Source organism: Rhinoderma darwinii, chromosome 1 (assembly GCF_050947455.1).
Source record: "Rhinoderma darwinii isolate aRhiDar2 chromosome 1, aRhiDar2.hap1, whole genome shotgun sequence".
In the NCBI taxonomy this organism is placed as follows: Eukaryota; Metazoa; Chordata; class Amphibia; order Anura; family Rhinodermatidae; genus Rhinoderma; species Rhinoderma darwinii.
This window is the reverse complement of record NC_134687.1, coordinates 219,194,869-219,216,545: the sequence shown is the minus strand read 5'-3', so window position 1 is coordinate 219,216,545 and position 21,677 is coordinate 219,194,869. Positions and strand designations below refer to the sequence as shown.

Below are 21,677 nucleotides of genomic sequence, written 5' to 3'. Positions count from 1 at the left end.
TATTGAACCTGTCGCGCTTTTTGCGCAGCAGACAAACGCTGCGCAAAAAAGCACGGACTGTCTGTACTGCCCCATAGACTTGTATTGGTCCATGCGTGCCGCGTGAAAACCACGCGGCCCGCACGGACCGAATACACGCTCGTGTGAATCCCCCCTAAGACAGATAGGAATACCACACAAAATAGTTACTAGTTAACATTTCCCATATGTCTACTTTATGTTTACATCGTTTTTTGCACATCCTTTTATTTTGTAAGGACGTTAGGAGGCTTATGACTTTAGGAGCAATTTCTCACATTTTCAAAACCTATGTTTTTAGGGACCAGTTCAGTTCTGAAGTGGCTTTGAGGGCCTTATATATTAGAAAACCCCCTTAAGTCACCCCATTTTAAAAACTGTACCCCTAAAAGTATTCAAAACAGCATTTAGAAAGTTTCTTAAACCTTTAGGTGTTTCAAAGGAATTACATCAATGTGGAGGTGAAATTCACAAATATATATTTTTTTTTTTTTTAGAATATCCATTTAATCCATTTTTTTCTGTAACACCGAAGGTTTTACCATAGAAACACAACCAAATATTTATTGCACAGGTTCTGTCGTTTTTAGAAATATCCCACATGTGGCCCTAGTGTGGCCCTAGATGGACTAAAACACAGGCCTCAGAAGCAAAGGAGCACCAAGTGGATTTTGCGGCCTCCTTTTTATTAGAGTATATTTTAGGCACCATGTCAGGTTTGAAGAGGTCTTGTGGTGCCAAAACATAGAAAACACCCTCAAAAATAGACCATTTTTTAAACTACACCCAAATACATTTATCTAGAGGTATAGTGAGCAATTTTACCCCATAGTTTTTTTTTTCTAAATGCTAGCATATTCAAAGTAGCCCGTGAAAATCTGAATTAATTTTTTTCCTCATAAAATGTCATTTTAGCCCAGATTTTTTTAATTTCAATAAAGAATAAAGGAGAAAAAGCACCCCAATATATGTAAAGACATTTCTCCAGAGTACAGCAATACCACATATGTTCTCATTAACTGCTCCTTGACAACACGTCAGGGCTCAGAATGGAAGGAGCACCATTTGGCTTTTGAAGCTCAAAATTTTGCTGTAATGGTTTTTGGGTGCCATGTTGCATTTGCAAAGCCCCTGAGGGACCAAAACAGTGGAAACACCAAAAAAGTGGCTCTATTTGGAAACCTACACCACTTAAAGGAACAGTGTCATCACAATTTTTTTTTTGATATGTTAAAGATGTTAGTGCTTTATTAAAAACGTTTATATTTATTTGTGTGTTTGTGTTTTACTTTCTTATTTTTACACTTTTTCTTCCCTATGGGGGCTGCCATTTTTTGTTCCATTTCTGTATGTGTCGATTAACGACACATACAGACATGGAATACGGCAGCCACAGTCCCATAGGGACTGCGAACGGCTCCCGTCCCATCCACTTCTGTGTACGCCGTCTGTGTGGGAACTGCGCATGCGCCGCTCCCACACAGTCCAATTTGAAATTGGCGCCGTCCGGCGCCATTTTCCTGTGGACCGGAAGTCGCGGCCGGACAGTAAGATTACTACTTCCGGTCGCGGCTTCCGGACTTGTGCACTTGGACCAGCGCCAGCAGACGGAGCGGACGGGCCGGAGGGAGCCGCGGCGGCAGGAGCAGGTAAGAGATTTCAATGTATGTTCGTGTTTGTGTACATTTACTACTGTATGTAAACCTACTACACTGTGTGTTAGCTCAAAAAATGGCGACACACAGTGTAGGAGGTTAGACCGTTCAAACCCCTCGTTTATCCCGGCACTAGCCAGGATAAAGGAGGGGGGATGCTGAGAGCTCACTAGAGCGAGGGCTTTTTACCCAATTTTGCAATGCTGCAATTTTGGGAATAGCTCCATCTAGTGACCAGCAATGGGAAATATTATAAATTAGAATCTAATTTATAATATTTCCTGACTCGTGAAAAAAAAAAAAAAATTTGAACAATGTTTAATCACCTACACACTAAATGTTTAATTAAAAAAAAAAAACCATGTTTTTCTGGCAACACATTCCCTTTAAAGGGGTTTTCCCACCGGGGACACTTATGACCTCTCCACAGGATAGGTCATAAATGTCAGACAAATGCTGGTCCTACCTCTGGGACCTGCACCTATCTTTAGAACCATTCTGCTGCTATGTGTTGCTGCTGAAGCAGGTGAATTCCAACCATAAAGAAGGACAATGCGTAGCTCGCTGAGCTACGCGGTTTCCGTAAGTCCCATAGAACTGAATAGTAGTTATGGAAATAGGGTAACTCACATGCTACGCTGCTTCTGTAACTGCCATTCACTACAATGGAACTTACGGAAACAGCGTAGCTCAGCGAGCTATGCATTTTCCTTCTTTATGGTTGGAATTTAATAGGGTGAGAGAGGGAGCTCCCTCCCTCTAAAATCACTGAGATGTGGCGGTCGTTAGTGACAGCCGCATCTGAGGCGTTAAAAGGGTGGGATACCGATTTCGATCCTGCCCGCTCGAGCAGGTCTGCTGCAAGCTCTCAGCTACCTCCGGGAGCTGAGAGCAGGGAGCTTTAACTCCTCCCAGCGGCGCTATTTTATTCTGATGCAGCCCTGTGAAAAGGCTACTGCATTAGAATAAAGTCCGTAAGGGACAGGTGTTTTTACGGCTATGGGCGGTTACAAACAGGTGATCAGTATATGATCCGCGGGGGTCCGAAACCCCGACCCTGCACCAACAAGCTGTTCAGTCTGCCTTTGGGCACCAGATGTTATGCAGTGGCTGGTGTCGGAAGTAGATGGCTCCGTACAACGTAAAGCAGCCATGCTGTAGTACTGCAACTCTGCTTTTATTCACTTGAATAGGAGTAGAGCTGCAGTACTGCAGCAGAGCCGCTATACTGTTATCAGAGACAACTGCTTTTGGCACGGACATCCGATGCCTGTAGGCAACTGGAACAGCTTATCGGTGCAGGGTCTGGGTGACGAACCCCCACCCATCATATACGGATGACGTATCCTGTGGATGGGTCATCAGTATGAAAACCGCCACGTTCTTTAATGCCTATGGATTTAGAATGGGGATGTCATTAAACCTACTGTAGGTGTAATGTGTAGGTGTCTCAATACTTTTGCCCATATAGTGTGCATATACACTCCTCAACATTGAAATTGCAACACCAAGAAGTTTTGGAATTATGGAAATCACAGTGTCAATAGACATGTTAACAATAAGTAAATAATAAAAAAATGGGGAAAAAAATTCCAAACATCTTGATTTATTCAGTATCGAGTATGAGCGCCACGCGCAGAAATACACGAACTTACATAGCATGCGATCAATGAGGTTTATTAATGGTTGTGTGAGGAATGTTATGCCACGCTGAATGCACTTGGGCACGCAAATCATCAACATTGGCTGCTAGCAGCTCCCTTTGCAATTGCTGACCAATGATGTCCCAGATGTCCTTAATGGGAGACAAGACCGGAGACGCTGTAGGCCATGGTAGTACGTTTAGGCCATGCAGGCTGCTCACAGTAGCATGAGCAACATGAGGCCTAGCATCATGTTGAAAAACAGCTTCTGGGACACTTAGGGAAATGGCCGTACCACTGGTTCCACGACCAAATCAATGTAACACCGACCTGTTAGTGTACCTGAAATTAAGACTAGAAGGGTCCGGCTACCGTACATTATGCCACCGCACACCATAATCCCGGGAGTAGGACCGGTGTGACGTTCCATTGTGAAGGCCTCTTCGTGGCGTTGCCCACGTGGTCTCTAGACCAACCTCCGGCTATCATTATGTCCGAGACAAAAGCGTGACTCCTCACTGAAAAGGATAGACCTCCATTGCCGTCTTGCTGTGCACCATGATAGCCTTTGAGAGCGGTGGTGTGTGGTCAATGGAACATCTGTAGCTGGACGTCTGGCTCATAGTCCAATGTCGTGCAAACGCCTTCTGGTGGTTTGTGTCGACACTGGTTGCCGCCCTAGGCTTGGGATGTGACGCCCAATTTCACCTGCAGTACTTTCCCGTTCGTTTTGAGTAAAGTGTGTTTACGTGACTCCGTTTTGAATAAAGAATCTGTCTTATAGTTTGAAGTTTCTGTTTTCTGTAAAATCAAACACATGCTGGGACTGTCTGGGAAACTCATGTTTACCTTTTCATATCTAAGTTACTGTCTGAGAACTCTTGTGTTTGCCATTCCACATCTAAGTTTCCTATAAGGACGTGGATGTGTTATGTGTTTACCTTCTCATCTAGACGTGTTGACTTTGTAGTTGTACGATTCTCGTAGGAATCTTTTGTCTTACATGTGATTTCCCATAAGAAACCTTTCTTGCTTGTGATTGGGTCAGCTCAAGTCAACTCCCTCAGCTCAAGCCTACTCCCCTCTTTTGGGATACAATTGTAACTGCATACTAACAATAAACCCAAAAAGCATTTTTGGGTATACAAAGCATACCCATAGTCTTTGTGTGTCTTACTTCTCTCCAATATATAGATATAACTAATGGATTTGGATCTGGGCAAGTGACTGAAGTGTGTGTGTGTTGACACACCCATCTAAACCTTCAGTCTAATAGATTTTGCACAGGATTGCGTCAACAATGTTGTTCTCCCAACCTCCGGGACACGCAACGTTGAACAGTGCTGACATCTTGGCTTAGGTGCGTAGCGATCTGCTGGACTGATAAACCAAGGATTTTGTCCCTCTCAGTTTGCGACTTGAGGCGATAACGAACACATCGCCGAACATGAGGCATTGCACAATCATCCCACACCACTTGATAATTTTTGAGGTTACATGTGACTAAAAAAAACTTTGCTTTCAATCTGGCTTTTATGCCCCTCGCAAATGCCACAGATTGGAGCTAGGTGCTTAAAAATGTGATCATTTGCAGATCTTAGCGACACCTGCTACTTCCTCGATTTGCATAACCTTAGGCCTCATGCCCACTTCAATTATTTTCTTCAGGGTGCTATCCGTTTTTTAACTGATAGCACCCGGACACATTTCAATGGGTCCATGCACACTTTCGTTGTTTTAACGGAACCGTGCGGCCGTTCCGACAAAAATAGGAGGTCCTACTTTTGTCAGTTTTTGATGGAACAGACTCGGCCTTTTCCTTCTTTTGGTCCGTGAAACAACGGACTGCACACGGAAGGCATCTGTGTGCAGTCCGTGTTCCACGGATCCGTCAGTGGCCGTACGACGGCCAATGGAAGTGTGAATGAGGCCTTACAGCTTGCCCTTCTTGGTGTTGCAATTTCAATGTTGAGGAGGGGATAGATAGATAGATAGATAGATAGGATACATAGAACAAACTACTTTTTTCACTTTTGCAAATTTGGAGTGCTGCCCTTCCTTTATTCTATTGTAAGAAGATCCTTGGCCTGGATCTTGGGATTTGCACCCGCTCTGCACATTGAGCATTTTTCAGTGCTGCTCTGGACTTTTCTATAATATACAGTTAGGTCCAGAAGTATTTGGACAGTGACACAATCTTCATGATTTGGGTTCTGCATGCCACCACATTGGATTTGAAATGAAACAACTGAGATGTAATTGAAGTGTAGACTTTCAGGTTTAAAGAGGCTCTGTCACCAGATTTTGCAACCCCTATCTGCTATTGCAGCAGATAGGCGCTGCAATGTAGATTACAGTAACGTTTTTATTTTTAAAAAACGAGCATTTTTGGCCAAGTTATGACCATTTTTGTAGTTATGCAAATGAGGCTTGCAAAAGTCCAAGTGGGTGTGGTTAAAAGTAAAAGTCCAAGTGGGCGTGTATTATGTGCGTACATCGGGGCGTTTTTAATACTTTTACTAGCTGGGCGCTCTGAAGAGAAGTATCATCCACTTCTCTTCAGAACGCCCAGCTTCTGACAGTGCAGATCTGTGACGTCACTCACAGGTCCTGCATCGTGTCGGACACATCGGCACCAGAGGCTACAGTTGATTCTGCAGCAGCATCAGCGTTTGCAGGTAAGTCGATCTTACCTGCAAACGCTGATGCTGCTGCAGAATCAACTGTAGCCTCTGGTGCCGATGTGGCCGACACGATGCAGGACCTGTGAGTGACGTCACAGATCTGCACTGTCAGAAGCTGGGCGTTCTGAAGAGAAGTGGATGATACTTCTCTTCAGAGCGCCCAGCTAGTAAAAGTATTAAAAACTCCCCGATGTACGCACATAATACACGCCCACTTGGACTTTTAACCACACCCACTTGGACTTTTGCAAGCCTCATTTGCATAACTACAAAAATGGTCATAACTTGGCCAAAAATGCTCGTTTTTTAAAAATAAAAACGTTACTGTAATCTACATTGCAGCGCCTATCTGCTGCAATAGCAGATAGGGGTTGCAAAATCTGGTGACAGAGCCTCTTTAATTCAAAAGTGATTGGACAAATTAACATTACCATAAATTAAAGTTTTTTTTAAATACTTTGTTGAGAATCCTTTGCAGGCAATGACTGCCTGAAGTCTGGAACCCATGGACTTCACCAAACGCCGTGTTTCCTTCTTTGTGGTGCTTTGCCCGGCCTTTATATGCAACTGTCTTCAGTTGTTGCTTGTTTGTGGTTCCTTCTGCCTTAAGTTTTGTCTTAAGCAAGTGAAATACATGCTCGATCGGGTTGAGATCTGGAGATTGACTTGGCCATTGCAGAATATTCCACTTTGCCTTAAAAAAATCCTGGGTTGCTTTCGCAGTCCAATCAACCTTGCTGCATTTGGTTGAATCTGAGCAGAAAGTATATCCCTGAACAATTCAGAATACATCCGGCTGTTTCGGTCTTCAGTCACATCATCAATAAATACTAGTGACCCAGTGCCTTTGGCAGCCATGCATGCCCATGCCATCTCCCTGCCTCCACCATGTTTTACAGAGGATGTGGTGTGCTTTGGATCATGAGCCGTTCCAAGCCTTCTCCATACTTTCTTTCTCCCATCATTCTGGTACGGGTTGATCTTCATTTCATGCTGTTCCAGAACTGGGCGGCTTCTTTATATGTTTGGCAAAGTCTAATCTGGCCTTTCTATTTTTGAGGCTGATTAATGGTTTGTACCTTGTGGTGAACCCTCTGTATTTGCTCTCATGAAGTCTTCTCTTTATGGTAGACTTAGATACGGATACACCTAATTCCAGGAGAGAGTTCTTGACTTGGGTAGATGTTGTGAAGGGGTTTTTCTTCACCATGGAAATGATTCTGCGATCATCCCCCACTGTTGTCTTCCACGGACATCCAGGCCTTTTGGAGTTCACAAGATCGCCAGTGCGCTCTTTTTTTTTTTCCAAGAATGTAGCAAATTGTTGATTTAGCCAGTCCTAACATTTGTGCAATCTCTCTGATGGATTTCTTCATTTTTTTCAGCCTATCGATGGTCTGTTTCACTTGCATTGAGAGCTCCTTTGACCTCATGTTGTGGGTTCACAGCAACAGTTTCCAAATGCAAACTGAGAGTGCCCCCCTCAAAAAACAAGGGGGCACTCCCTCCGTCTGGAGAAAAAAAGGTTCAAGCTGCAGAGGCGACAAGGCTTCTTTACAGTGAGAACTGTGAATCTATGGAATAGCCTACCACAGGAGCTGGTCACAGCAGGGACAGTAGATGGCTTTAAAAAAGGGTTAGATAATTTCATAGAACAAAAAAATATTAGCTCCTATGTGTAGAAATTTTTCCTTCCCTTTTCCCTTCCCTTGGTTGAACTTGATGGACATGTGTCTTTTTTCAGCCGTACGAACTATAAAAAAAGAAAAAAAAAAAAAAGAAAAAAATGCCACACCTGGAATCCACTCCAGACCTTTTACCTGCTTAATTGATGATGGATTAACGAGGGAATAGCCTATGCAGCCCATTAAATAGCTTTTCAGATAATTGTCCAAATACCTTTGGTCCCTTGAAAAAGAGGCAGCTACATATTAAAGAGCTGTAATTCCTAAACCCTTCCTCAAATTAGGATGTGAATACCCTCAAATTAAAGCGGAGAGTCTGCACTTTAAGCCCATATTGATTATATAACCATGTTCAATATGTTTTGGTAAATGGCAAAACTTGTGTCACTGTCCAAATAATTCTGGACCTAACTGTATATATAATTATTTAGAATTCATCTGCTATTTGGCTACTATACACTGTTAAAATCATTTTAATAATATTTTTGTGTGAACTCAATCGCGGGTGGGGAGGGTGATGGTCGCTATGGCTGCCTGGGGCCCGCTGAAGGCCCCCAGGTCCGCCATCTTTGTGCACCTATTAAGCCCTGCCTCAGGGCTATCGTTCAAGCGATCCAACGATCGCTGGTTGAAGTCCCCTAGGGGGGACTAATAAAAGAAAAAAGTAAAAATGAGTTAAATAAAGTAGTTTTTTTATGTAAAAAAAAAAAATGTAAAAAAAAAAAAAACCTTTTCCCATTTCCCCCTAGAGCATAGTAAAAAAAATAAAAAAATAAACATAATTGGCATCGCCACGTCCGTAAAAGTCTGAACTATTACAATGTATAATGAGTTAACCCGCACGGTGAACGCCGTCAAAAAATAAATAAATTGTAAACGCCAGAATCTCTATTTTTTGGTCACCTAATCTCCCACAAAAAATGAAATAAAAAGTGATCAAAACATCGCATGTACACCAAACTGGTATTATTAAAAACTACAGCTTATCCCGCAAAAAAATAAGCCCTCATACCACTTAATCGAGGGAAAAATAAAAAAGTTATGGCTCTCGGAATTTGGCGACACAAAATAAATTTTTCTTTTTTGAACTTCGGTTTTTACTTGTAAAAGTAGTAAAACATATAAAAAACGACATCTATTTGGTATCGCCGTAAATCGTATTGACCCACAGAATAAAGTTAACATGTTGTTTTAATTTCACAGTGAATTCCGTAAAAATGGTGCGCAAAAAAACATGGAGGAATCGCTGTTTTTTTCCCTTTCTACCCCACAATTTTTTTCCCCGTTTCCTAGTACATTTTATGGCAAAATAAATGGTGCTACGAAAAACTACAACTCGTCCCGCAAAAATCAAGCCCTCATAGTACTATATCGATGGAAAAATAAAGACATTATGGCTTCTGGAAGGTGGGGAGGAAAAAACGAAAAGGAAAATCTGAAAAAGGGCTGCGACGGGAAAGGGTTAAAGGACAAATTGTAACGTCTGAAAGCTGTTTTGGCAGTTAAAGCATTTTCTACCATTTTTCATATTCTTTTGAAACATTTTAAGCAGATTATACTACTCTCTTATATGAAAATGTACCATCATAACATTCTATACTTATTCAGTTCTGAAAAGAAATCCTTCAATAGTTCATTTAACCATCTAATTGACAATTGAACCATGTCTAGATGGTGCTAGTCACGACCAGATGGTATCAAAAGACCAAGTGTTCCTGACCGATAATAAATGGTTATGAAAAATGCTATATATAGTATAGTGCTATAAGAAGCATCTGGTAATCTTGACATGCATCTTTACGCTTTAAAGTGATATTACAGTTTCAGAAAATAAAGGTTATTCTTTATATAGTGAAAGTAAACAATTTTAAAAAAAATACATTCTGTATAAATTCCTCATGGTTTTTAAGATCTCTGCTTGCAGTCATTCAAAAGAAAATGTCATTATTTACTTAGAGTGGATAAAAATTTGTCCTGGTCTTATAATGGACACACAGGTGCACGGTTCGTTACAGTACAGTTATCAGAGTTCTGACTTGTAACAAGCTGTGCACCTGTGTGTTTGGCATTTGAGACTTCATACATGAGCTCAAAGGTTTCCAGAAAAAAGTCTGACCTAACATGCCACACAGAGGGTCATTCAACTGAAAAGCAGCGTGATTAGAACGTTGTGTTAGGCTGGATTCACACGAGCATGTTCGGTCTGCAAACGACGGAACGTATTTTGGCCGCAAGTCCCGGACCGAACACACTGCAGGGAGCCGGGCTCCTAGCATCATACTTATGTACGACGCTAGGAGTCCCTGCCTCTCCGTGGAACTACTGTCCCGTACTGAAAACATGATTACAGTACGGGACAGTTATCCTGCAGCGAGGCAGGGACTCCTAGCGTCGTACATAACTATTATGCTAGGAGCCCGGCTCCCTGCAGTGTGTTCGGTCCGGGACTTGCGCTCGAAATACGTTCTGTCCTTTACGGACCGAACATGCTCGTGTGAACCCAGCCTTAGATTTTCAATTCCAGAAATCTCTGAGCAATGACAATGGAGTTTAATAGAGATCTGTCATGCTAGAAATCAGAGGTGGTTGGAGATCATAGACTTAACCAATGTTTCGTACTCACATGTATCTATGACATCATTTTAACATAATTTCCTATTTATGGAATACAAGGGGGATATGTAAAATACCTCACTTATTACATTGTTATAGCACCACAGTGAATCTTGAAAATTAAAGGGGTATTTTCAGAATCTACATTTATCACATATCCACAGTATAGGTGATAGGAGTCTGATTGCTGGGACCCCCGCGATCACTAGAATGGGAATCCCCAGCCCCTTCTCACTGCACCCCCATAGTGAGGAGGAGCTTAAATGGAGCGGCAGATAAGCATGCACCCTGCCGCTCCATTCAATGTCTGTGGGACTGACAGAAACAGCAGAGCGCCAAACTCGGCTCTCTCCGTCATTCCTATAGACTTTGATTCAATGCTCTCCTCACGGGGGAAGAGGGGTGCAGTGAGGAATGGTGAGGGTCCAAGCAGTGGGGCCCCCAACAATCAGACACTTATAACCTATTATGTGGATAGGTGATAAAGGAGTATGCCCAGAATCCACTTTTAAGTGGTAAATAGCAATGGTGAATGTATACTTTTAATTAGCATTACTTATGTACGGCAACATACAGATAGATTTTTACATGCAGGACCTGGACAAAACCCTAAATACACTGATTACATCGCCATACCTGGAAGTGTAACATATCTATGGTAATGATATTTGTCCATACACATACCTATCATCTTTATTAATCTGATCTCCAAATCCTACTGTGTCAACTATAGTTAGCTTCAGGCGCACATTACTCTCCTGGAGTTCATAGCTTCTCGCTTTTAATCGCACTCCGGGCTCAGTGTGAGAAACTGGTTCACTTTCAAATTTTGTGTTAAATATAGTGTCCATTAAAGTTGACTTTCCAATGCCCGTTTCACCTGAAAATAAACAAATATGGAGATTACACACAGTCGAATGTGTCGTTGGCATTTACATGGCATCTAGAAGAGGGTCTCAAGAATTCCTGTAGCAAAAAGTTAATCATTTTAATTCAGCATAGGAATATTGCTTGTGAATGATCATAAAATGTTTCAAATCATGGACAAATGCCATGTCTAAATTTAGATTACCTTGCAGAGCATTGCTTAAAAAAAAAAAGCACTCCGGCTAAGTCCCCCCCCCCCAGGTATAAAAGATAGTGTAGGATTAGTGTCAGAATAAAGATCACGTGACCCAACGACGGCACGGAACAGAGCGGCTGCCTGTAAAATAAACCACCTGGTCAGCCAGTACATCTCACTACCTTTCACTTCACCAAACTGGGGGGGGGGGGGGGGGTGTGTGTGTGTAAAAAATTGGGACTAGCGCTTCTAACAGGTATTTTCCCCTAAAGCAAATAAGTGATTAAAAAGAAAAACACATTTCGAGAACACACCACTTAATTTGCGTCACTGCAGAGTAAGGCCTTATTCACACGAACTGCGTATCTGCGCTGCTTAAAACTCACAACATTTCCTATACTTGGCCAATTTTCGCACATCATGCACTCATTGAAGTCAATGGGTGCATGAAAATCGCGCACGGCACACGGAAGCATAAATGAATGAAACAAGAAAAGCACCTCCTGCTTTTATGTTTGTAAACATAAAAACAGAGTTTCATCACGCTGCCATATGCGCAGAACTCACACAGGCACGCACCACAGCGTTTTTTTGCTCTCTCAAAACAGACACTTTCGTGTGAATAAGGCCTAACAGTGTAATAAAATTCCAAGGGTAGCCATGAGCACAATAATACTTTCCACTCTGACAAGTCTGTAAACTTCCCCTATTATTATATAGGTCTTTGTTTATGCCAAAGTAACGATTCTCAAAGCCTCATGCCACCATCTAGGTACAAAGGACAAACCATTTGTTTTTAAAACTAACATTATTAAAATTCCAATAGTTAACCCACCCCTGTCCTCTAGACCAGTGATCCCCAACCACCGGGCCTATACCGGGCCACGGATCATTTGGTTCCCTGGCCGCGGTATCTGGTATCCGCCTCGGTGGCCTCAGGGAATTTTGGGCGAAGAAACGCACCAAACTGTGGTGCAGTTTTTCGCCCGGAATGTCCGTTGTGGAAAACTGCTGAGTAGGCTTCCTGGGATGACGTTTCATCCCAGGAGACTGCTGCAGCCTCATGAAACGTCATCCCAGGATGCCGGCCCTCTAACGTCATCCAGGCCGGCCTCCTAGGATGATGTTTCATCCCAAGTGACCGCCACTGGTCCCAGTTCCAACTGATGATACAGATGAATTGAATGCTGGAGCAAGAGTGACGGCTCCATGCCCCAGCATTCACTCTGCCGTGAGCGGCTCGGCGCAGCCAGGTAGCGATGTAGTGAGGTCACCGGGCCTGTCTGAGCAGAGTCACTCATAGCACAGACCGGAGAAGGGCCCTCCCCCTGTCGTGGGAGCGGGCATAGGTAAGTAATTATGTTATTAATTTTTATTAGGCACATATGGGGGAATTATACTGGGTATGGGAGGGGGGCTGATATGGTGGCAGCTATGGGAGCATTTTACTCTATGGAGCCTTATACTATGGGGGCAGCTATGGGGGGCATTACACTGTGGGGGCAGCTATGGCGAGCATTATATTGTATGGGGAGCATTATACTGTGTGGGGGCAGCAATGGGAAGAATTATACTATGGGGCTTTACAATGTGTGGGAGAAGCTATGGGGAGCACAATACTGTGTGGGGGCAGCTATGGGGAGCAATATACTATGGGGGCATTATACTGTGTGGGGAAGCTATGGGGGCATTATACTGAGGAGGCAGCTATGGGGGCATTATACTGAGGAGGCAGCTATGTGGGCATTATACTGTGGGGGCATCCATGGGGACTGTTGGGCAAGGCGGCTGGGCATAGGCGCGGGCAGGGGTCTGGTGGTGTTGGAGAGGGGAAGGGGGGCCCAAGCTGAATTCTTGCACTAGGGCCCATGAGCCTTCAGCTACGCCCCTGCTGCTATTTGTTGTGGATTTTACCTCCCCTTTGAATTCAATGGGGAAAACCCGCAAAAAATAAAGCAGCGTTTACACAAATACAATTGACATGCTCCTGAATAAAATTCTGCACCGCAGGTCCATTTCAGTGCGTTTTTTTCGCTCAGTATTTACACAGAGTATGTATAAGACTTGTTTTATCTCATCCACTTTGCTGCTACTGTATTATGTTGCAGATTTTCCGCAGCATAATACAGGTATTATAATACAGGTATACTCCGTATTTACGCAATGTGTGAACAGACTTTAACCCCCGCCAACCCCACCGATCCCTGGAAAAATGTTCTTGCATCAAACTGGTCCTCGGTGCAAAAAAGGTTGGGGACCACTGCTCTACACTATGAACTGCAAGTAATGGTAGCATGTGGTCAACCAACAGGCCTCAGTAGGCAAGCAGTTGGCGACTGATGGAAATCCTGCACCTGCCAATTTAGTATATTCAGCTAAGATTTTGCAACAAACATTTGCTAATGTCATTATATTAGGATATTGGAATTGCATTGACACTGGTGTTTAGACATTGGTTTTCTCATGCATCATCATTCTCCAAGAAACATCAATAATGTTAATAATGATGGATGGTAGAGTAGATCTCCCAAACACCAGTGTCAGACGTAGCCTAACATGTATACCTCATTGAAGCACTTCTTTGGTTTGTTTGAATGACTTTTGGATGTAGAATGCTATCCTTAGTATAACAAGTAATGATATTTCTATTCTAGATGAGGTGGTTAACACGACTCAAGGAAGATAAGTGGTGTCATTTTATGGAGACTGCCATAGCTTTTATCACAGTAATCAAAGATCTTAAAGACACACACACACACACACACACACACACATTACTAATGTAAAGTTGACATTTCATTATAGGCAGTAAAAATGTCCCATAAGTATACTTATTAACCCTTTCAGGACCAAAGGTCATCGAGGCCTCAATGACCAGGCCTAAATTTAAAGTTTTTGCATACATTCTTTTAAACGGTCATAACTTCCGAACTACTTCCTTCTTAACTACTTCGGATAACAAACCATTTTTTTAGGGGGGTTTTTTTTTCGCAAAAAAAAAAAAATCACACTTTCAAAAAATATATATTTTTACTACATATGCAACACATTTTATATTACAACTAAACAATTGATCAAAAAAGGGCCAGATTTAGTGTAATTTATTAAATTACACTAAATAGTTAATGTATGACTTAATTAACTAACAATTTATGATCACGCTAACGAACCTACTATTCCTGCCTGCCTATTCTAACACTAAGGGGCACAGGGAATACAAAGTATATACTTTCTATATACTTTGTAAATGTATATATTTGTGTGCGCGTGTGTGTATATATATATATATATATATATATATATATATATATATATATATATATATATATACACACACACACACACACACACAAATATATATACATTTACAAAGTATATAGAAAGTATATTTTCAGAGATAACCATGATTGGTTAATCATGGTGATCACATGTTCGGCTGTCAGAGAACAGGTTACTGGGAAGCTGGGGACACGGACATCGCCGGCGTCAGAGCGATCTCCCCAGCGCTATGCCGGCAGATGCAGGGGTCTGTAGATTCACGCCCTGGCTGCACGGGGTATATGCAGATAGGATGTGAATATACAGATTGTCGGCATGAAAGGGTTAAACGGGAACTTAAAAATTCTGGATTCCCAGTGTAAATGAATCATCCACACCAAATAACCATTTGGGTCTTTACACATCATGCATCTACTTATCAGTAAGCATTGTATATACATTACAATAAAACAACAATATCATACAAGATTTCAGATTAAGTAATCAGATATTAAAAGCAGGAAAGGAAATGAAAGCATTTCATTTTTTTCATTATATTTTAGTTGCAGTAGGCGAGTTTCTAAATATAACTATGTAGGAAAAATTTAAAATGAGTGGAAATAAAGCAACTTTAAAGACAACCACCAAAACTGTCCAGGTAAAAAAACAAAAAAACATTGTAATTGCTATACGCCCCATGTAAAAATCAATATTCATGTGAATAGATGAGAAGCTCTCTTTACCTCTACAGCAGGAAATCCCAGCACAATCTGAAGCACCTATTATCTGAATTATATCCAGCCAATCAGCTGATTATAAACAAAGCACAGTTCCTCTCTATGTGCTGGCAGTTCAATCATGCTAATTATTATCTCCCAAATGCATTTTATTTCTTTAGCATTTACAACATCCTTTGACAAAGAAAAATTTAAAAAATTCAACATGCTCTGTTATAGATACTGTTGCAGAGTTATCGTGATATCATTAATCATGTGCATCTCTAGGTTTATACAGAACTATCTGACCAATCCCCTAGAACAGTGGTGGCCAAAAAACAGACCATGATCTACCGTAGACCTCACAGTGGGTACCTGTAGATCTCAAAGTTAGGCCGCCAGGCTGTTCTCTTACTAACTTCAACACAGAAGTAAGAAAACTGCCTCCTCATAGGTTTGTGTTTCGGGGGTGCCTGTCACAACTCCTCTCTATTGAAATGCTCATTGTCAGATCTTATTGAGACTTGTGGGTGTGGGCCTCACACTCCAGAGCAGGACAGGAGTAAGGAGAAGCACTGTTATGTATGAAGATGGCATTGCCGGGGGCGTAGCTACGGGGGGGGGGGGGGCAGGCGGGGCATGTGCCCCAGGCGCAACTTAGAGGGGGGGAGCCAGCAGGGCCGGTGAGCAGTGGGCCGGGTGCTCACACAATCAATGTCGGATAGTGTTGGGCTCGGGCTCCGCCCCCTGGTGTTTACAACTACACTTTGCTTGGAGATGCTCCTCTGCAATGACGGGAGTGTGCAGTAAAGAAGTCTAGTGATTATTGGCCGTGCCTCGGCTAATCAATGCTAGTCTTGTTTTCTGCACAGGTTCCCAGCTAATCAGTAGAGTCCTGCCTGACTACATGTAGAAATCAAGCCTAACATTGATTGGCGGAGCTTTAGCCAAACAGTGCTAGGCTTGCTTTCTGCTCTGCTCACAGAGCACAGCTTCAGTTTTGCTGCCGAGAAGAAGACTCGTGCCCCTGCCAGGTGTGTGCCTCACAACTACTGCACAGCACCAGCAGGTTTATCTCTTCAGAAAAGCTGCAACCAGCCTGCTAAAGTGATGGGGGATCAAACAGTATATGGGTCATGGGTGGTGCACACTGGTAATGGTCTGCATCTGCAAGCAGAAAGCAAGTAAATACAGGAATGTGAGTGAAGTGGTGTGTTTGATTGATTTTTGTAGTGTGATTGGTGTAGTGTTTGCATTGTATATCCATTGTATGAGTGATATATGCACTTTGTGTGAGCTATATGTGTGTCTAATGTATTATGGTGTCTGCGTGTGAGGTATGCATCTAGTGTGTGAGTGGTGTGTGTTTAGTGGGTATTTAGTGTTGGTGTGTAGTGGGCGTTTAGTGTTGGTGTGTAGTGGGCGTTTAGTGTTGGTGTGTAGTGGGCGTTTAGTGTTGGTGTGTAGTGGGCGTTTAGTGTTGGTGTGTAGTGTTGGTGTGTAGTGGGCGTTTAGTGTTGGTGTGTAGTGGGCGTTTAGTGTTGGTGTGTAGTGGGCGTTTAGTGTTGGTGTGTAGTGGGCGTTTAGTGTTGGTGTGTAGTGGGCGTTTAGTGTTGGTGTGTAGTGGGCGTTTAGTGTTGGTGTGTAGTGGGCGTTTAGTGTTGGTGTGTAGTGGGCGTTTAGTGTTGGTGTGTAGTGGGCGTTTAGTGTTGGTGTGTAGTGGGCGTTTAGTGTGGGCGTTGTGGGTGTTTAGTGGAAGTTGTGAGTGTTTAGTGGGAGTTGTGGGTGTTTAGTGTGAGGTGTGTTTTAGTGTAAATTACGTGTCTGTGTGTTTAGTGTGTAGTTTGTGTCTAGTGTGTGTGATGTACTGATTGTGTCCAGTGTGTGAGTGGTGGGTGTGTGTGATATAGTGATGGGGGATCAAACAGTATATGGGTCATGGGTGGTGCACACTGGTAATGGTCTGCAACTGCAAGCAAGAAAATACAGGAATGTGAGTGAAGTGGTGTGTTTGATTGATTTTTAGAGTGTGATTGGTGTAGTGTTTACAGTGTATATCCTGTGTATAGTACTATTATAATTAGAGGTGCAGTGTGTGGCGCTATTATATTTAGGGGCATAGTGTGTGGTATAATGAGAACTTTATCTTTGTTTATAGGGGTAGAAATGTTGGAAAAGTGAGAAACTGAAGACAAACTGCAGAAATGGGCGGTGACCGGGAGAAGTCATCATAGAGGTCTGGACCGGATGGAAAAAAAGAACTAGAATCTGAGACGTCACCGGTGAGTCACTTAATGTAAGTGTTCATTCTGCCTCTTATCAGTACTGTAGTCAGTGTCTAATCTGCAGCGAAATGATGGGCGGTATGATGATATGATTTTTTTTCTTTAAACAGCAACCCCCAGCATATCCTTACCATTGTTCAGGGCATGCTGGGAGCTGGAAACAATTTAGTGCAAACCTATATGGCAGGGGTTGCACTAAATTGAGCTGTATTTGTGCTGGTGTTGTATTTATGTACTGAGCTTGGTTCTGGTGCTGTATATATGTGCTGAACTTGGTTCTGGTGGGGTGTATAGAACTATATTGCTTGTAAAATGTATAAATGTTTTTATGCTTGAGTTACATAAAAAAATTGTGGAAATAAATGACACGTCATTGATTAGTAGAGAGAACAAACATGGCGAGGGGGAAGGAGATGTCGGGAAAGAGGTTGGGGGGGGCGCCAAACTGAATTTTTGCCCCGGGTGCTGGAGAACCTAGCTACGCCTCTGGAATTGCTATGGCGTAAGTGCACCTACTATACTAATGCTATACAAATACAAAAAAATACAAAAAAACAACACAGTCTTAGGGTATGTGCACACACACAAACTCTGAAAATACGGAGCGGTTTTCAAGGGAAAACAGCTCCTGAATTTCAGCCATTTTTTTTGGGCAACTCACGTATTTCGCAGAGTTTTTTACGGCCGTTTGCTCAAGAAGTGACATGCACTTTACACTTTTATTTTTCTTACGGCGTCCACCGTGCGGGTTAAATAATATATTGTAATAGTTCAGACTTTTATGGATGCGGCGATACCAATTATGTTTATTTATTTATTTGTTTACTATGCTCTAGGGGGAAAATGGGAAAAGGGGTGTTTTTTGAACTTTTAATATTTATTTTTTTTTACATAAAAAACAACAACTTTATTTTACAAATTTTTACTTTTTTTTTTTTATTAGTCCCCCTAGGGGACTTCAACCAGCGATCGTTAGATCGCTTGCACTATATACTGCAATACTAAATATCCAAAAAAAGAGAACATGAAGCAGCACTCAAAAAAAGGAAATTTATTCATCCAAAATAGGACCGCAACGTTTCACCTCCTCTATGAAGACATTTTCAAGCCTTGAAAATGCCTTCATAGAGGAGGTGAAACGTTGCGGTCCTATGTTGGATGAATAAATTTCCTTTTTTTGAGTGCTGCTTCATGTTCTTTTTTTGGGATATCTAGTAAATAAGGAGAGGTCACTCCTTTATTTCTGAAGCTTTGCACCAGCCTAGTTAGGCGGTTATTCACAGTGGTGCTCCAATCTTCTGTTCTTTTTGTCTACTGCAATACTAATGTATTGCAGTATATCGTCTTTCTGACAGGATTCTATTAAGCCCTGCCGGAGCGCTTAATAGGAGCACAAAGATGGCGGACCTGGGGGCCTTCATTAGGCGCCCAGGCAGCCATAGCAACCATCGCCACCCCGCGATTGCCTTAGGGGTGTAAAACCTGTGCCTTTGCACAGGGCGCATCACTCCAGCAGGTGGAAGGGGGCGCTGCGCTGGCTTCCTTCCCCTGCTTGTTTCAAAAGCGCCCGGGCCCGGCAACTCAGCAGTCGCCTTTCCGCCCGGGCGCTTCTTCCCTCAGTGCCGTCACTACCGTTGTAGCAGCTGCTACAACGGTAGCAACGGCACTATAGCAGAGCAGGGAGGTATCTCTCTGCTTTGCTATCTACTAGCGCCATTGTAGCTCCCTAAAGGAGCGCAATCCCCGTGTGGCCGGGGATTCCACTACTGGAGCGCTCCGCTTGATGTCTCTGTCCATATATGGAGCTTCTCCTCGAGTGGAATCCCCGGTCACAGCGTCGGCAACGCTGTGGACGGGGATTCCGCTTCAGGAGTTTCCCCTGATGTCACTGTCCATATATGCAGGAGATAAGGGGATAAAAAATGGAATATCCGAGGGCGCAGCTGTACTGAAAATTGCTTTTATTTGTACAACAACAACAACGTGTTTCAAGGCCGTACCGGCCTCTTCGTCAGGTTAGGTACAAGTGTTAGGTCTATTCATGATGACTGTGCATTTATAGCTGGCCTAGAAATCACTACCGGGTTAGGTCATAGGTCAGAAGGTCAATTGTGTGAGCAAGGTACGGCAGTGAAGTATAAACATTATTCATTTAAAAACAACAGTTTTTCATTCATATTAAAGGTATATAAAAGATAAGGATCGTAGGTTAAAATATGGATAAGCATTTTTTACAGAATAATATAAAAATAATAATGGATAAAACAATGGTTAGGAAACATTAATGAGAATATGTATAAAAAGATACAAAAATCCATAAATACATTTCAAGTGGAATGTCTCCGCAGTGTGTTTTTATTTGTTAGTGATAGTATGAAGTTTTTTATTATTATTTTGTACTTTCAGTTAAAACATCGTTCATTCCAAGCTGTCAGTGGTGTGTGTCAGAGAAATCAAGCGGAGCGCTCCAGGAGCGGAATCCCCGGCCACACAGGGATTCCCCTCCTTCAGGGAGCTACCGTGGCGCTATCTTCAGGAGAGGGGGATGCTATCTACAAGGGGGCTGTGTGGCACTACGTACAAGGGGCTGTGGGCTTTATGGCGCTCCCTACCTTGGGGCTGTGTGGCGCTCTATCTACAAGGGGGCTGTGTGGCGCGCTACCTACAAGGGGGCTGTGTGGCGCGCTACCTACAAGGGGGCTGTGCGGCGCGCTACCTACAAGGGGGCTGTGCGGCGCGCTACCTACAAGGGGGCTGTGCGGCGCGCTACCTACAAGGGGGCTGTGCGGCGCGCTACCTACAAGGGGGCTGTGCGGCGCGCTACCTACAAGGGGGCTGTGCGGCGCGCTACCTACAAGGGGGCTGTGCGGCGCGCTACCTACAAGGGGGCTGTGCGGCGCGCTACCTACAAGGGGGCTGTGCGGCACGCTACCTACAAGGGGGCTGTGTGGTGCGCTACCTACAAGGGGGCTGTGTGGCGCTACCTGCATGGGGGCAACATGCCTACCACTTTAAAGGTATATTGCACGGTCTGTGAGTTTTGGTGGGCGGCCGTTCTTCGTTGTGCCATATTCTTTCCATTTTGTTAGAATATATCTAATGGTGCTCCGTGGGGTGTTCAAAGTTTGAACATCTAACGTATTTGGAGAGCTCCTTGGTATTCATGTTGCTTGCATAGTGGTGTTACAGACTCAGGAGCATTTCCGAACAGGTGTATTTATACTGACATCATGTGACACTGACTGCACACAGGGGGGACCTTATTCAACTAATTATGTCACTTCTGAAGTTAATTGGTTTGACCAGACCTTATTTAGTGGGTTAACCCCTTAAGGACACTGCCAATATTGGCCTTGAGGACAGAGCAATTTTTTTAGATTTCCATCTTTGCATCCCGACGCTCATAAATCTTATTTTTTTCTACGACGTAGTTGTATGAGACTTTGTTTTTTGCGGGACGAGTTGTACTTTATGTAGGTACCATTTTTTTCTATAGCTTTTTATTTTGGCGAAAATGCAGAAAAAAAGCAGTGCTGCAGCAGTTTTAATATTTTTTTTTTTTTACACCACACACACCGATCATCCTAAATAATGTTATACATTTGTTGTACAGGTTGTTACGGTCGTGGCGATACAAAATCTGTCTATATTATTTCCTGTTTTGGGACTATTTTAAAAAGTTTATTTATTATAAACAAATGTGTGTTTGTGTATTTTTTTAACTTTTTATTTATTTATCATAAAAAAAATTTACATTCATTTTACTTTTTTTTTTTTAATCCCATAAAGGGATTTATCATTTTTATTTTGTAACTGTAATATACTGGCATAGATCTATATGCCAGTACATTAGCTTATTACTGATTGTACACAGGCAGTTGTTAGGGCATACCTCAGTATGCCCTAACAAGTATGCCCTAACAACAAGAAATATGTTCAGACAGCCCTGGGGTCCTTCAATGGACCCTGGGCTGTCTGGCCATACAAGTTGTGGGCTTTGATCGCGTCACAGTAATCTTCTGTGACGCGATCAAAGTGCAGTCCTCTCCTTGAATGC

The 21,677-nt window shown here is 42.8% G+C and overlaps 1 protein-coding gene across 7 annotated transcripts in view; it reads right to left on the bottom strand.

Annotated features, from left to right (window-relative positions):
* The window catches only part of SEPTIN11 (septin 11), a 124,825-nt gene that overhangs the window by 57,871 nt on the left and 45,277 nt on the right, over nucleotides 1-21,677 (bottom strand). For all 7 annotated transcript variants that reach the window (XM_075861657.1, XM_075861694.1, XM_075861665.1 and 4 more), the window contains exon 3: nucleotides 10,983-11,178. In XM_075861657.1, the coding sequence (XP_075717772.1) occupies nucleotides 10,983-11,178 (196 nt within the window). The remainder of the gene's footprint in view (nucleotides 1-10,982; nucleotides 11,179-21,677) is intronic.